The 16,468-nt window shown below is 38.0% G+C and overlaps 1 protein-coding gene across 1 annotated transcript in view; it reads right to left on the reverse strand.

The window, feature by feature from the left end:
* The window catches only part of EPSTI1 (epithelial stromal interaction 1 (breast)), a 46,154-nt gene that overhangs the window by 20,062 nt on the left and 9,624 nt on the right, over positions 1–16,468 (reverse strand). The window contains exon 3 of the mRNA XM_008585434.1: positions 10,729–10,812. Coding sequence (XP_008583656.1) covers positions 10,729–10,812 — 84 coding nt within the window. The remainder of the gene's footprint in view (positions 1–10,728; positions 10,813–16,468) is intronic.

The raw sequence follows: 16,468 nt of genomic DNA on the forward strand, positions 1-16,468 counted from the left end.
GTGGCGGAAAAAAAAAAAAAAAAAAAAAAAAAAAAAAAAAAAAAAAAAAAAAAAAAGAATGGGGAGAAAAGACAGAAATTACCCCTAAATCGAAGAGATCAGCCAAATCAAAGGAAATAAATTCGAATGGGTGAAGTGCGAGAGTTAAAAAAAAAAAAAAATCATAAATAATGTACACTTCCCTCTTACTAGTATGGTTAGTTCTATCATTTTAATATAAAGAGCTAGTAATATATTTTAATATAAAGTAGCTGTTTTCAGCCACTAATCATTGAATCGCAGCTCTATATCTTCCACCTAGAAATATTTCCTAACATTTTATTTATTATGTTAAATGTAGGAAGTACAGAAACTATAAAGGAGAACATAATCACTCAGGATAAACATGCTCTCTCTCATTTTATCCTAGAAAAAATGTCATGAGGTAAACAGCATCACTATCATACATAACAGAGGAAACTTACATGAAGCAATTTATGCAAAGTGCAATAAAAGGTAGGTTTTAAAATCCATCCACACTCTATTTTATCATCTTTATTTTTCACTTTCATGTATGTGAGCATATTCCTATGTCATTAAAACATGGTAATAATTTCTGCATAGTATTTATTCCAAACTTCGAAACCTTCAAATCTTCTATCATTGAACAAATTGTTCCAAATTTTCCATTAATCTCATTTCTAAAGTAAACAGCCTTGTGCATACATACATCTTGTGTGCATCTCTGATTACATCCTCAGAACAAATTTATTCCTTTCAGACCTATTACTTTTAGGAAACTCTTCAGAATTTGACATTGCTGAAGAGCTTTTAAGTTTATCCCCTCATCAGTAACAGTACTTGAGAGTTTGTGGTATAGATTAATAGCTACTAATGTAAGTTCTCCTTGCCCCAGCAAACACAGAAATTGTTATTCATGTTTTTCTAAAGTTTCTTGTTTAGTTCCAGAATTGTTCTCCCAGGTAAAATTTAGAAATAGTTTTTCATATTATCTCAAATTTCATTAAAATTTTATTGGAATTGCATTAAATTCAAAAATTAATTTAGATAAGAACTGTAGTTATTACATAGAACAGTAGTTATAATATTGAGATTCACCACATTGGAGCACTATCCACTTCTACTTTATTCAAATTAACTCTTACAGATTACAGGAATGTTTTGTTGTTCGGATTTGTTGAGGTACTGAGCAATTTTTTACATAGTTGCTTTTTCATGATCTATTTTTTTTTCAGTACAGATTCTTATTTTTACTTTAAAAAAACAAATCAAAGGTAAAAGTTGGCAATTGAACTACTATGTTTTTTCTTCTTTCTAGAGATGTGACATACATGTTTTCTGGTAATCTATCAAATGTACTAAACCAAAGCAGATGACAGTAAAGCTGTTTACTATCTCCTACTCATGCTGGGCTAGGCCAGTGGCACACCATCTCGGCAGAAGAGATTTTTGACAGGAAGAAATGGCAGGGTCCCTACCCACCCCATCAGAAAATGTAACAAACTCGTTTATACAGAAAGGATTTTAAGCAAATGTACATACTGCACTTAACATGCTATAAGAACAGGATACCTGTCAGTCTATTTCTAGCACACAGCGTACATTTACTGGTGCCCAGTAAAATGGGAACTACAACACAGAAAGCATTTTTGCCTTCACAACACTAACTAAAAAGCACACAGCATATAATACTTTGATCTTTAAATGGGTAATCATGAAAATTCCAAGATCATATCAACTAGGTTAGCCTGAGTATTCATCTATATAAAATGTTTTTTTCAAAAATAATGCGGACAGATTAGAATAGTTGAACTAAGTGAACTAAGTAGAGGGTGGAAAAAAGTGGAGACAGTTATTTGAGAAATTTTATTGAGAAGAGCAGCAGAAAACTATAACTAGGAGAATATGGGGTCAGGAAAGATTACATTTGGTTTGCTATCTTTTACTTTTGTATCTTTTTTGTATTTTTAAAAGAGAGATGTAGGGACCAGCCCATGGCTCACTCGGGAGAGTGTGGTGCTGATAACACCAAGGCCAAAGGTTTGGATCCCATACAGGGATGGCCGCTTAGCTCACTGGGTGAGCGTGGTGCTGACAACACCAAGTCAAGGGTTAAGATCCCCTTACCGGTCATCTTTTCAAAAAATAAAAAAATAAAAAATAACGCTTAAAAGAGACTTCTAGAAACAGTGGGACTAAATCAGGACCAACAGAAGACATAGTGACACAAGAACTGTAAACGTAAGACTAGGAGCTGATTTGCACATGTAGTTATTTTACGTAAAGGACATCTCTCTCAGTTGATTCCCACAGCCAAGACAAGCTATGATCATAGGAGATTCAAAAATCTCAAGATGGGCAGCTAGCCTGAGTAACACTTTACATAAGCATTCACCAACAGTCGAAAATCCCACTGAGGCCAAAGGACTCAAACTCTGACCCATGTAAAAAAGCTATGAGTGCATAAAAAGGGTCAGGGAAAGCCTACTGGGGCAAAGAGGGTTGTGATGGTGGGCTATGCCACACTGTTGACGCACCAGCGCAGATGCTGGTGGAAGGGGCCCGGGTGGAATGTGTGACGTGGGATTGCTCCAGAGGAGTCTGACTCAGAAGCACTTGAGAGGTGTCTACTTGGGGAGGGGAGGAGTCGTAGGGTTACTGAGCTCTTGGGAAGGCCTAGTAGGGTTACTAAAAACAAGAAGGTGTTTCAGGAGAAACAGTCCAAGGGGGTCAGGCCATTTTGTTTTGACCCATCAATAGTTAACACGAATGAGGAGTTGCAGAACAGGGTCAGTCTTTCCAAGATGTATTTTGTCATCTTTAGCTGAAGGCTCTCCCAGCCTACTGGGCCAGTGACATCCAGAATGAGCCCATTCCTTGCCTGGAGGTGGGACCTAGTGGTACAGACCGTTCAGGGAAGCTGGCGTAGAAGACAATTTGCACAGCGAGGTCACCACCAAACCACTGCTCAAGTCCAATCCCTGTCCTTCTTTTTCTGCTCTGTACTCCAGAAACATCTCTTTAAAAACATCACATCCGTTAATGTGAGCAACATGTCAGCTATGTCACCGGCCACTTCATCTTTATGATGCTGTAACGCTGTGGTGAAAGCTGCCATGTGAAATCCAGGAATCGGCTCCAGCAGCTGTTCTTCAATACACTTTTCTATCAAAGAAACATATTTGCTAAAAACAGGTGTGTAGGGGAGTCTATTCCGTGTCTTCAAACTCCTGGGAGTCCTTGTCCGTGAAATTTCTCTGTAATAACTGGAACTCGTCCATGAGACGTCCTCCAGATACCCAACTGCAGCACCAAATTCCGCATCAGAGGCACCGGAGGAGGCCAGCGCGGAGCTCTCTGCTCTAGGGCGTCCATCCCCACGGCCGTCACCGTATTCCCCATAAAATGCTCTCAGTATAATTTTTCATGTGTTCTATAATAATTTTCTGTCACCCAATGCCTCCCACCCTGCCCATTGCCCAGGCCCAGGCCCAGGCCCCGTTTCAGCCCATGGCACGGCCCCGCTTCCGCCCACGGCACGGCCCCGCCTCTGCCCACGGCCTGGGCCCACTTCCGCCCTGCCCCGCCCCACTTCCGCCCTGCCCCGCTGTGGCCACGCCCCGGCCGCGGCCTCCATACAGGCCAGGATGCTCTGCCACCCAGCAGTAGCAGCAGCGGGGACAAAGGACGGTTACTCTTGATGATCTCACTCTATCCAATTATGTCTTCTAATTAATTTTTGTTGGTATTTGCGAAAGTTGTCGATTGTTGTATATGTACCTTGTATATATGTTTCCTAATCAACTCTGTCTTACTGAACTTCATTTGTTCTAGTCATTTTTCAGTTGATTATTGGGTTGTACAGGCAAATTGTTCTTATCTATAAATAAGTTATTTCTAATTAAAAAACATTTTATTTTTATGTCTTGTCAACTTGGCTAAAACAATTCTCAAGCCTTGTTTCATGCACTATTAACAGATATTTTTAGTAAAAAAAAAAAAAAAGTTTTCTTTTTTAAATCAAATAACTTTGAGAAGCACTACGTTAGAATTTTCACAATCCTGGTTAAGAGCAGGCAAACATCCTTATGTTGCTGACTGTTGTATTTCACCACTGAGTATGATGTTGGTTATCGGTTCAGAGGACAACATCTATCTTAGGAAAATCTTTAGCTCATTTTAAAAAAAATTTATACTACAGGTTAAAATTTATCAATTCCTTTTTGTACAAACTAGAGATGGCCAAATAGTTTAGTCTCATGACCTATCCTATTGCAGTGATAAGACATTCTTAGAATAGACCTTACTTTGCCTTGGTAAATGATTATTTAAGATAAAAATTCCATTAGCTAGAATTTTCTTTCAGACATTAATCTCTGTGAGATTGGTCTATTTGTTAAGTCTGTGTGTGTATATGCTTCCTTTATCAATTTGTGACACCATGAGGAAAATACTTAAATAAAATTCCAAAGTGTTTCATCTTTTCCCTTTGCTCTGAAGCAACTTGTAAAGAACAGGAAATAAAATCTGGTCCTTGAAAATCCGAGGGAACTTGCTTCTAAAATTATCCAAGTTAAGCCTATTGGGGGAAATCAATCTTAGAAAACTTTAGAAATTACTTGTATTTTCATTTATTTGCATTTTCATTTGTCTTTCTGTATTTTAATTATTTCAGTCATTTTTAAAGTTTTATGTTTTCCTAGAAAATCATTGACTTAATCCAGATTTTTGATTAGCAAAGCATATAGTAATATAAATTTAATCTTTTCCAAATCTTTGGTCTAGCCCCTCTTTTCTAATGTTGTGTATTCACATTTTTACTAATCTCTTCTTGATTAGACTTGCCAGCAATTTGTTCATTTTGCTGACCTTATCAAAGAACTGTTGGATTTTTATAACAGCTGTTTCTTGAAGTTTTATTATTAATTTCTGTTATCTTAATTACTTCCTTCAGTATCATTTATTGTTCTTGTTCTAAATTCTTAGATTGGATACTTAATTCATTTTTTTTTTAGTTTTGAGTGAATTAATAGGTATAGTTTTCTTTCTCTGAGTACAGCTTTGCATGCATTCCCCATAAAATGCTCTCAGTATAATTTTTCATGTGTTCTATAATAATTTTCTGTCACCCAATAATTTAAATATTTTCTTACTTTCTAAGTGACTACACAATTAATAACCATGAAAAAAATCAATAAGAGCAATCAGGCTTTCAAATATTTTAAGAAATTCCTGAAAGGTAGTAAGGAAAGAGGATAAGTTGCACAGGAAAACACACGGGCAGAAAAAACTGGAGCTGAGTTAGCATGCTTCTGAAGGAGCTCCAGGAGGGAGTGTGGAGATGGTCATGAAGATGATCAGTTGAACTGTACTGAGAGTTCTTTCCCCTCCCATATTTGCCCTACACAGTAGGCAGCACTGAAATGGCCCACTGAGCCAACAGTGAATGGGGAAGGGGTGGATGGGCTCAGAGAAACAGAGCAATGTCCCAGGTACCTACTGACTATAGGAGAACAAGAGGCTGTGGAAGGAAAAAAAGAAAACTGAAGAGAGAGATGTATTTTCAGATTAAAAGAGACAACCAAATGCTATGCAAGATTAAAAAAAGAAGAAAAAAAGAAACACTGTGAAATTTCTTATAATACAGAAAGAAAGGGAAGAAAAGAAAAAGAAACAAAATTGAGCAAAGAAAATTCAGTCAATGAGTCAGGAAAATAAAGAAAAAAAATGTAGTAAGAAGTAAATTATGTGGCAAGAATACAAATATGTGCAGATACACTAGTAATCATAATAAATGAGAATATATCAAACATACCTATTAAAAGACTATGAAACTGGGTACAAGGAAAACCAGCAATTTTGGTCACTAGAAATCTGCTTTAAATCTGGCAACACAAAGAGGTTATAATTAAGCAGAAGAAGGCAATGCCACACAAATGCTACAACAACAAACTAGTAGAGGAAATATTAGAAACAGACAAAATAGATAAAAAAAGAAATCAGCTGAAAAATCATTAAATGGGAAGAGTGGTATACTTCATGTTGATAAAAATCTGTACTGAAAAGTAGGCTTCCCCTTAGTCTCATTTGGCAAAACTGTATCACATGCCCACAGGAGAACCAATCACAGTCAAACAGAATGAAATTCCCATGAATAGATAGACCATTTCAGATCGAATCCCTGAGGTTGGGGAAGCAACAACTGCCTTCTCTAAAACATGGGTCATACAAAGTAGAACAGATACCTGAAGAAGAATCAGGGTTGTAATAGAAAAGGAGGCAATCAACAATATTTGGTACACCACCATGAAGATATGACAACACATAATTTATTTCCCTGTAGCATCAATTATACAAAGTGATGAATCACTATAAAATTAAAAGTACAATGTTTTATTTCTTTGTCTCCTTTCAATATTTATCCCTTCCATTAAAATGTAAATTTCAGGAGGGCTGAGACCTTGTCTATCTTGTTCTTATTGTAGCTCCAGGATCTTGCACGAGGTTCAGCACATAATAGAAACACAACACATGCTTGGTGTTTGAATTAATGAATACTGGTTTAGATTACTCTGAGATCAATTAAAATGATACAATTTAAAAATCCAGGAAAGGAAAGCTCTGAAGTGGTATTAGTTTTACAGTTACAAGGAAACGGGGATTACCAAAAGACCATTGAAATGTATGTTTAGAAAGGATTTTACCTTTAGAGAGAAGTTTTAGTGAGAGCATTTGTGAACATAAGCTAGATCACAAGGAATTAAGGATTAAGTGGGTAATAAAAAAATGGTTAAAGTAAAAATTCCCTTTATCTTTAAAAAAAAACTTGGTAGATGTAGAAAAGGTAGTATCTCTGAGGATAGCAGATTTAAGGAAGAGGTTAATTGGTTCATTTTAGAATTGTTGGCATAAACATATTTACTAACAAAAAAAGGAAGTAGCAAATGGAGAAGAATTTATTGAAGGTATAGCAGAAAAAAAGGGAATTATGAATGAATTTCTACAAGAAGAGGGAACTGAATCAAATGTAAAATATTAAGAGGTTAAGTTGGAGGCATCACACCTCCTGACTTCAAAATATACTATAAAGCTATAGTAACCAAAACAGCATGGTACTGGCATAAAAATGGACAAATAGACCAATGGAATAGAATAGAGAGCCTGGAAATGAACCCACACATTTACAGCCAGCTGATTTTTGACAAAGGTGCCAAGAATATACAGTGGAGAAAGGACAGCCTCTTCAGTAAGTGGTGCTGGCAAAACTTGATATCCACATGCAGAAGATTAAAACTAGACCCCTATCTCTCACCATAAATAAAAATCAACTCAAAATGGAGTTAAATTTAAGACCCCAAACTATGAAACTCCTAGAAGAAAAAATAGGGGAAATGCTATGCGAAATCAGAGTGGGCAGTGCATATTTGAATGAGACCACAAAGGCACAGGCAACTAAAGCAAAAATAGACAAATAGGAATATATCAAATTTTTATTTTACCTTCTGCACAGCAAGCGACACTTCAACAAAGTAAAGAGATAACCTACAGAATGGGATAAAGTGCTTGCAAACTACACATCAGACAAGGGGCTAAAATCCAGAATACATAATAAACACAACTCCACAGCACAAAAATAACCCAACTACAAACTGGGCAAAGGACCAGAAGAGATATTTCTCAAGAGAAGACATACAAATGTCCAAAAAGCTAACTCAAAATCAGTAATCATCAGGGAAATGCAAACTAAAACTACAATGAGATATCGCCTCGTGTTAGAATGGCTGTTATCAACAAAACAGAAAATAACAAATGCTGGCGAGGGTGTAGAGAAAAGAAAGCCCTCCTACATTGTTGCTGGTAATGTAAACTGGTAAAGCCATTGTGGGAAACAGTATGGAGGTTCCTCAGAGAACTAAAAATAGATCTACGTTATACCTCAGATAAGCTATCCCACTGGGTATATACCCAAAAGAAATGAAATCAGTATATCAAAATGACACCTGCACTCCCACATTCATCGCAATAATATTCACAATAGCCAAGAGATGGAATCAACCTAAATGCCTATCAGTGGATGAATGAATAACAAAACTGTGGTATATATACACAATGGAATACTATTCAGCTGCTAAAAAAATGATATCCTATCATTTGCAGCAGTACAGATGGAACTGGAAGCCATCATGTTAAATGAAGTCAGGCACAGAAAGACAAATAGATGTTCTCACTAATATGTGGAATCTAAAAAAACAAAGTGGTTTCATTAAGTAAAGAGTAGCATACTGGTTACGAGGCTGGGAGGGGAAGGGAGTTAGGGAGAGGAGAAGCGGTAGACTAATGGGTACAAAACTGTGTTGTCTACTCTAAGTGAATCATTGTACAATATATGCATGTATTGGAACAACACACTGTAACCTAGAAAAATATGAATAAAATTGAAATAAATAACTACAGAAATAAAGAGGTTAATTTTAAGGAAGGACCTATTGTCCACAGAGAGCAGAGTAATGGAAGAATGTGAAAGAGACACAGAACAAAATAAACGTTCTGTCACCTTGACTTTGCCAAGATTTGTCTACCTAAGAATTACTTCACAGTATTTACTCAATAAATATTTGTTGAATGAATGGAATGAATAAACACATGAATGTATGCAGTGATATATATGTATCTTCTTACCATAAATATGCTCTCTTTGTTTTCTTGTGGTAAATCATTGAAGTAACAAGGAATAACAGATTCTACCAATCAGGGAATGCCTTCGGTGGACACTTCCCAACAACAGATCGGGCAAAAAGGGAGAGAGCAAAAATAAGGTAGAATAGATGGGTAAATATCCTTATGTGTTCTACCCGTTATTGAAGTCCTTAAGGGTGGAATTATCTACACTAAAGCTACACATTTTACTGGAAGCTACAGTAAGTAAAGGGAAATCATTTATGTAAAAGGATATACAATAAAAATATGTTTAATCAATAACCAGAAAATATGTATGTATCAATATTTGTCTAATTCCAGAATAAAAAAACTAAGAAATAAAAAGCTTGATTTTCACTGTTTAAAATAACTGCTCAACCTGAAAATTAAATCCCAGATCTGATTTTCTGATCTGTTGAGCATTCTCTTTGTAAAATGTTCTACTTTTGATGATTTTCGCATTCCAAATGTATACACCAAACTTCATAAAACACTAAGATCCACTAGAAGTTATCCAAAAATAAATCATATCTACAACTGACCGCTCACAACATTCTCCTTAGTATACTAAGTACCTCAGGACTTGATATTAAATTAAATGCTCACAGAAACAGATTAATCCTTTCATGTCATTTGACAGACATTATTAACATCACAACATGATTATATTTCAGGTTTAGCTTCCACTTGCTAATTACTAGAATCTTACTGTAACATTGCTTATTTAATTATAGATGTCAAGATGAGGACTTTGTCAAATTAAAGAGATATTTGTTTTTAAAAACACCACTAAGTGATAAAAATGTATCATGGTTCTTTATTAGCTTAGCAACTAATTTTACAACTCCCATTATTTCTTTCAGTGATTGGCTACCTATTGTGCACAAAACAGCCTGGTGGCAGTCATTTACACCACATGCTGGCTGAAACTGAGTGAGAATGAGGTTGGCCACTGTTAGAGAGGAGGGTAGCACTCAAAGGGTTAAGTTATAGCAACAACTTAGTACAAATGCATCACTTCATGATTTTTTTTTTTTTTTTTTACACATAATGGCTATAATCAATTACTTTGTGGGGCAAAGACATAAGAAAAAAATTAATTAAACCAGGTCAAGGGAATCAAAATGGTAATTTAGAGTTCTAGATAGTTGTATAATTGACAAAACAGATTTGAGAGCCACTCTGGAAGAAATATTGACAGGATTTATCAATCAACAATACAGCAAGATGAAAAGCTGGAAAATAAGAATGAAGGGGATGGTAAATTATTTGGTTAGTTGGAGAACGTTATTTTGCTTATTTAAAGGATCTGGAATAAAGTTTCACCTTGGCACTGATCACTGGTATGTTTTCCTTATCATTCTTATCTCATGCTGAGAAGCTTCTGGCCCCACCTGACTGCCAAAGGCAGGGATGACTATCAAGTTGCAACGCTGAATGCTTCCAGTTACCGTACCAGAAGTTTCATATTGTAATCAGGATTATCCTTTAAGTACTTTTCTCAGGAGGTTCTGCATTCATTCCACTGATTTCTAGTGCTCAAAGTATTTGGAATGCCTTACATACTTGTTTACACGTGTAGTGTGTCTTCATGTTTTATTGTATGTACATAACTATTTTTACGTGAATATTTAAGCTAGTTTCATAATTTTGCATGCCTGCTTTGTTACACATTATAGTATTCTCTGGCTACTATGTGTAATTTCACATATCTTTGGTTTAAGAACGGCAGTGATGTTGGGTCATGTTTTGTTTTGCAGATCAGAAGCTCACGTGTGCTTTATCATTTTCTTCATGAACTGCTGGCACCAACTGTGGCAGACACGTGGTAGTCCCAATGAGGCAAAGTACGATGACAGTTTTGACCAGAAGGGGCCACCACCATACTTAAAACACACCTAGAACTCACATTTTCAATGCTTGTGTTATTTTTTCAGGAGTTTCATGTGTCAAAATATTTCAGAAACCCTTCAGAATTATCTAGTACCTCAAGCAAACAATTAGCAACAACTAATAGGGTCTTATAAATACCTTCCGATGTTGTTCATTCTTCATCTTCTGCAATTTTTCATTTTCTTCTTTTCTTAGAGAATCCTTATAAGCCCAGCTTCTGGCCTGTAAAGATACAGGGAAAAAACTTCATAGCAAAAAGAATCAATGTGCCTACTATGGGCTGGTGCTAATAACTCAACCTCTGTATTGAGCACACAGTAAGCTCTCCATGCACACATACTGAGTGATTTATGCATATGTCCGAAGATGTCCCATGGTATATATAAGAAGGCTAGTGTAAGCACAATTATCCAGCGCACTTTAAAGGATGATCTAATTTTTTTAGTTAGGCTTTAAAAACATCCCCTCAGAGATAACCAACATAGTTTATTCCTTCTAGTGGAACGTTAAGGATATTTTTGAGAATATTTCAACCAGCTGATCAGTCAATATTAGACACAAGCAACAGCGGCACTGTCTTCAAAAGCACTGACATGTCTACTGCTCTTGATGGCATCCTATTAAACACCTTGTCAACTAGCAATTGATACCATGTAATTCCAAAGATGTGTTTCTTTCTAAGTCCTTGCATCCGTAATCTGTACCTGAAGCTTATTTTTATTTCTGAGAGGGAAAACAAAGCCTCTTCTGGAGCACAAGAGCCTTAGAAGAGCCAGCACCTGCAGTAGGATGTTCTTCAGTCTCTCTGACCCACCACATCAAACTTCAACACACTAGCATATTGACTGTGTATTCTGGAGTTTATGAGATTAAGTGTTCTGTTCATTTGTCATACACTTTCTCTCCGTCACATTGACTTGCAGCCCCAGCCTCTGTAATGCAGTGAGGCCAGCCTGATGAGCTAATGCTTAGTAAATTCCATTGATCTCATAAAACTACTGGCAGCATCACAGCAGCAGGCTACATATTTCAGGCCTAGTTCTCTGGACTAATAATCCATAAAGCTTATGTAGGCTGGTTCCCCCTTTTCCCATACAATAATTTTTCTCAAGCACTTCTTAGCTCATTCCCCCATTTCTGTCACTATAAAAACTCATATACCATTGAGCAGTAAGAGCCACTTCCCAGAAAGGGAGAGAAGCTTTCAGAACTATATCATCTATGGCAGTACCAACTAGAATAGTGGAGCTCCAGAGAGCCCACACATATTCAAACCCTGCTACATTAGAAAAGTAAACATACATCCTATGTGTTTCTCTTATATATATCCAAAGCCCAAGGGGACTATGATAAGACACTAAAAGTGGGGAGTGGTTCCCTGATCACCCCTTCTTTTTATATTAGAGAAGGATGGTTTTCATCACAAATATTCCACGTGAGACCCAGGGAGGAAGGACGGAAGAGAGGGAGGGAGGAAAAGAGACAGCTTCTAATCAAGAGATTAAAATGTAGAGTAAAATATTTAGTTAAAGCAAATATGGCAACTCTGTTGGAGTGAGCAGGATTGAAGCCCTGTTGGGACCTAAAACCACATGGGCTCTAAAAGATTTTTGAAAGACAGCTTTTTTCTTGGCATGCATTTCTCTGAGTTCCCTTTTATATAGAGAACTCAGTACTATTCCCATGGTTATTTGATATTTTGAATCTTGGTTATGGGGACAGATGACATTATTAACATGAATGTAAAGTAGCTTTCTGGCCAGCCTGAAGCTGCAGACTTGCACATACTACCTACACCCTGAGATAACAGCAAGGACAGGAGCAGAAGCCAGATGGAGTCTTGGAGAGAATCTGCACCTGAGACCTTGCATGGAGCCCCACTGCTCACGTCCCCCTCCCTCCTGCTTTTCATTTCCCATATTCCATGCCCTCAGCCCCTCTTTAAAAACCCCTCATTAAACCTGAGTCTTTGAGATGGCTTTAGCCTGGCCTTTCTCCTTCGGGTTTACCAGAGAGATGGGTTAGCTATCTCAGGTCATCAGTATTCCTGAATAAAAACTGGATTCCATTTTCACCAAAATTTGACTCGTTTGATTTTTGTCCAGGGGCAGGCAGTTGGACCTGTGAGTTTGGTTTCAATTTGGGGGAGCCTCAGCCAGGAGCTGAGTGTGCCCTGTAACAATTTGAGCGAAAAACCTAAATTCTATTTTAATACATTCCCTTTAAACTTACCATCTTTTTGTTCTTTTATCAGAATATAGGACCTACTTTTTGACTCAGAAAAGCATAGCAATTAGACCCATAAGGTGCCATATAATAGGCCACAGAAACTGGGAAGTCACATGGCACCTGACCTATGAAGAGTTCAAAGTTACTTCCAATCCTACTGCTTGCTTACCCTGCTGTGATCCCTAGGCAGGAGAGGAAGTTTCTGTTTGAAAATAATAGGGAGGAAAAAACACTTTTGATCACTATTTTTCTTTTGTCAGCTCTAAATATGAGAGATTAATAAGTCACTGTATTCACAAATTTTTTCTAGCATTAAATATTTAATATAATACTAACAGAATTTTTTTGTCATTCAGCTAAAATTTACACTTATTTCTCCTCCCCAAAAGCTATGCTTATAATGTATTTCTTTAACAAACAATAGTTAAGCCTCCTGTGTACAAGCACTGTGTCAAGACGGGACCCTGGACCTCAAGTGCTCATAGCCTAGTGTGGAAGGTGGACAAGAAGAATAATGATTACAGCAAAGTATGATAGCTGTTGTGATAGAGGAAGCAAAAAAGGAGGCTATTTAATTAAACTGGATCAAGGACACCTTCTTGAAGGGGTTGACACTAAGTTGTGTTTGAAGAGTGAGTGGGAATCAAACGAAACGGGGTGAAGAGCATCACGTGAAGGAAGGAAACGCAGCACCACATGAGTCTGCCAGGGCTTCCAGAACGAAGCACCACAGATGGGGGCTTAAAGAACAGAAATGTACCCTCTCATAGGTCTGGAGGCCAGAAGCTCCAAATCGAGGTGTCTTCAGGGTTGGTTCCTTCTAAGCAGTATGAAGGATCTGTTCTAGATCTGCTCTAGGTCTCTCTCCCGGGCTTGGAGATGGCTGTCTTCACCCACGTCTCTTCACACCTTCCCTGTATGCACGTCTCTACATCCCAATTTTCCCTTTTTATAAGAACATCTTCCATGGCTGATTTGAGCCCACTCTAAGGACCTCATTTTAACTTCATTGCTTCTGTAAACACCCTATCAGCAAATATGCCCATATTCTGAAGTGCTGGGGGTTGAGGCTTCGAAACAATTTTTTGGGGGGGGAGGGGGGACATCATAAGAAGCATTCAGTTCTCATTTTGATAGTGGAATGAAGATGTCTCTGCTCCATTCCTCTCTAAAAAATTTACCCTAACCAGAGGAGAAAATGAAACGAACACAAACTATCTTCAGAAACCGAGAGACATCTGTATTGACAGATGAAAATCTACAGAGCCCAACGATGACCCGGCCACCTCCAGAAGCCAGCTGGGCTCCTGCGACACCGGTGGACCGGTCCCGCCCCACCCCCTCCTCGCTTCCTACTCCTCTCATTTCCCCCTCGCCTCCCTGTTCCACATCTTAGAATGTAAAAATAATAAAAAATAAATAAATTTTAAAAAATCTATGAAGACAAAGTAGGTGAAGGTAGGGCACGTGGCTTACGGAGAAAAGAGAGCAAACCCAAAGACTTGCTGGTGAGGGGATAGAGAACACCCATGGAAAGCCAGTTTTCTCCACAGAGTGACACGAGAGCCCCCAAAATGGATGCACCAGCTATTGGGGAAGTCAGATGATAGGAAGGTCAAGAAAGGAAATTTTAGAACATCTCAGTAGATGGCCACTTACCCCCATGTGTCTGTGCCTGCCCTGAGAATTCAGGTGCTAATTCACCCAATCTCAAAAGGAAATCAAAGTGTATCCTCTGGATAAACTAGACCAGGTACTCCAAGTACAGAAGGCAGTGGTGGTAAAATGCCAAGCCGAGAATGAAAGGATTGTATAAAATCCTGCATATTGACCAATGAGCCTCTGAGCCCCCTTCTCAGAAGTTTTCCTTCTGCGCTCTGCACTGTTTCCTCTGAAAAGTGTAAAGTGATATATTTTTAATAAGCAACAGAGAAAAAAGGAGCTCTTGGAAGTTAAAAAAAAAAAAATCTACCCCCCAAAACACCAAATCAGTAAAATATTTAGAAGATAAAGTCAAAAAATATACAAGAACTTAGGAAAAAGGCAGTCAAAGATAAATTCAAGGGGAAAAATATTTTTTAAAAAAGAAGATAAATCCAGGAGGTCTAGGATTTGAATAAATGGAATTTCATAAAGAGAAAATGAAGGGAAATAAATCAAAGAAATAATCCAAGAAAATCATCTAGAACTAGAGATGAGTTTCAGATCGAAAAATGAATTTAAAAGACCCTCAGTCTGAGTCACAACATTACAGAATACCAGAAAAAGAAAAGAAGATATTCAAACACTGCCAGGGGAAGCAGGGGAAAACCTTTGTATAAGAACTGAAATTTAGATGGTCTTGGATTTTTCAGGAACCAATACTCAAAGTTAGAAAAGCAATGTCTTCAAAAGCCTGACAGAAAATTGTTTCCCATTTGGAATAGTCATCAGTAAAAATCAGCAAGCCAAGTATGAGGGCCGAATAAAGAGTTCCAGACATGGCAGGACTGGAATACATCTACCTCCCACGCGTCTTCTCCAGGGAAGCTACTAAATAATGTACTTCACCAAGACAAAGAAGTAAGGCAAGAGAGTAAAAGAAATAAGACCCAGAAATCATGGGACTTAACACAGGAAAGTAATAAAAGCAACTCCCAAGATGACTCTAAAGCAGTGATGCTCAACCTTGGCTGACATCAGAATCACCTGGGGAGCTTTTAAAAACCCGGACACCCAGGCCATTATACAGCAGGATCTCCAGGGTGCGACCCAGGCAGCTGTGATTTTTAAAGCTCCCCAGTGATTCCAAGGTGCAGATGAGGTTGAGAACCATATGTTAAAGGAAAGTCCCAGAACAACAGCTGTATAACAGGCCTAAAGAATAGCTAGTGCAGGTTAGAGCAGTAGGTAAGAGGGATCCAGGGGGAAGAGAAAACCCACACACAGAATTGACAAGTTATCTGACAGACACAAAATGGAAAATTGTGTGGAAATCTGCATCCAGAGACATTTTAAATAGAACAGTCATAAAAGCTGAAGGAAGGCAGTCACATGTTCAAAGGAAACTAAGAAAATGCAAAAATAACATGTTTAAAGAGTTGTAAAAGAAAGAAAATGTAACCAAAATATACTATCTGGCTTGTCAGGGAGAAAATATTTATACAGCCCTAATAAGTAAAGCCTGAAACCCTGAATAATTATATTAGGAGAAATAGGGGAAGAAATGAGTTGACAAGGTCTAAAACTAATTAATCAAGAGATAGCAACAGGACTGGTTGGTTTGCGCAGTTGGTTAGAGCGCCACCTTGTAACACCAAGGTCTTGGGTTTGGATCCCTGTATCAGCCAGATGCCAACAACAAAAACAAGAGCAATGCACATGTTAACAGATGTTTACTGTTACTTAGTAAAAGAAGCAGCAAGAGGAGAATGGTGGGGTCGGCCCGGTGGCGCACTAGAGAGTGCGCCACTTGGGAGTGTGGTGGCGCTCCCGCCAAGGGTTCAGATCCCATGTGGAGACCGGTTCCCGCTCACTGGCTGAGCGCGGTGCGGGCGCAACACCGAAGGTTGCGATCCCGTTGCCGGTCCCCCGTACGGGCGCGACACCGAGGGTTGCGATCCCGTTACCGGTCAGTAAAAAAAAAAAAAAAAAAAAAAAAAAAAAAAAA

Source organism: Galeopterus variegatus, unplaced genomic scaffold (assembly GCF_000696425.1).
Source record: "Galeopterus variegatus unplaced genomic scaffold, G_variegatus-3.0.2 Scaffold3568, whole genome shotgun sequence".
Lineage (NCBI taxonomy): Eukaryota > Metazoa > Chordata > Mammalia > Dermoptera > Cynocephalidae > Galeopterus > Galeopterus variegatus.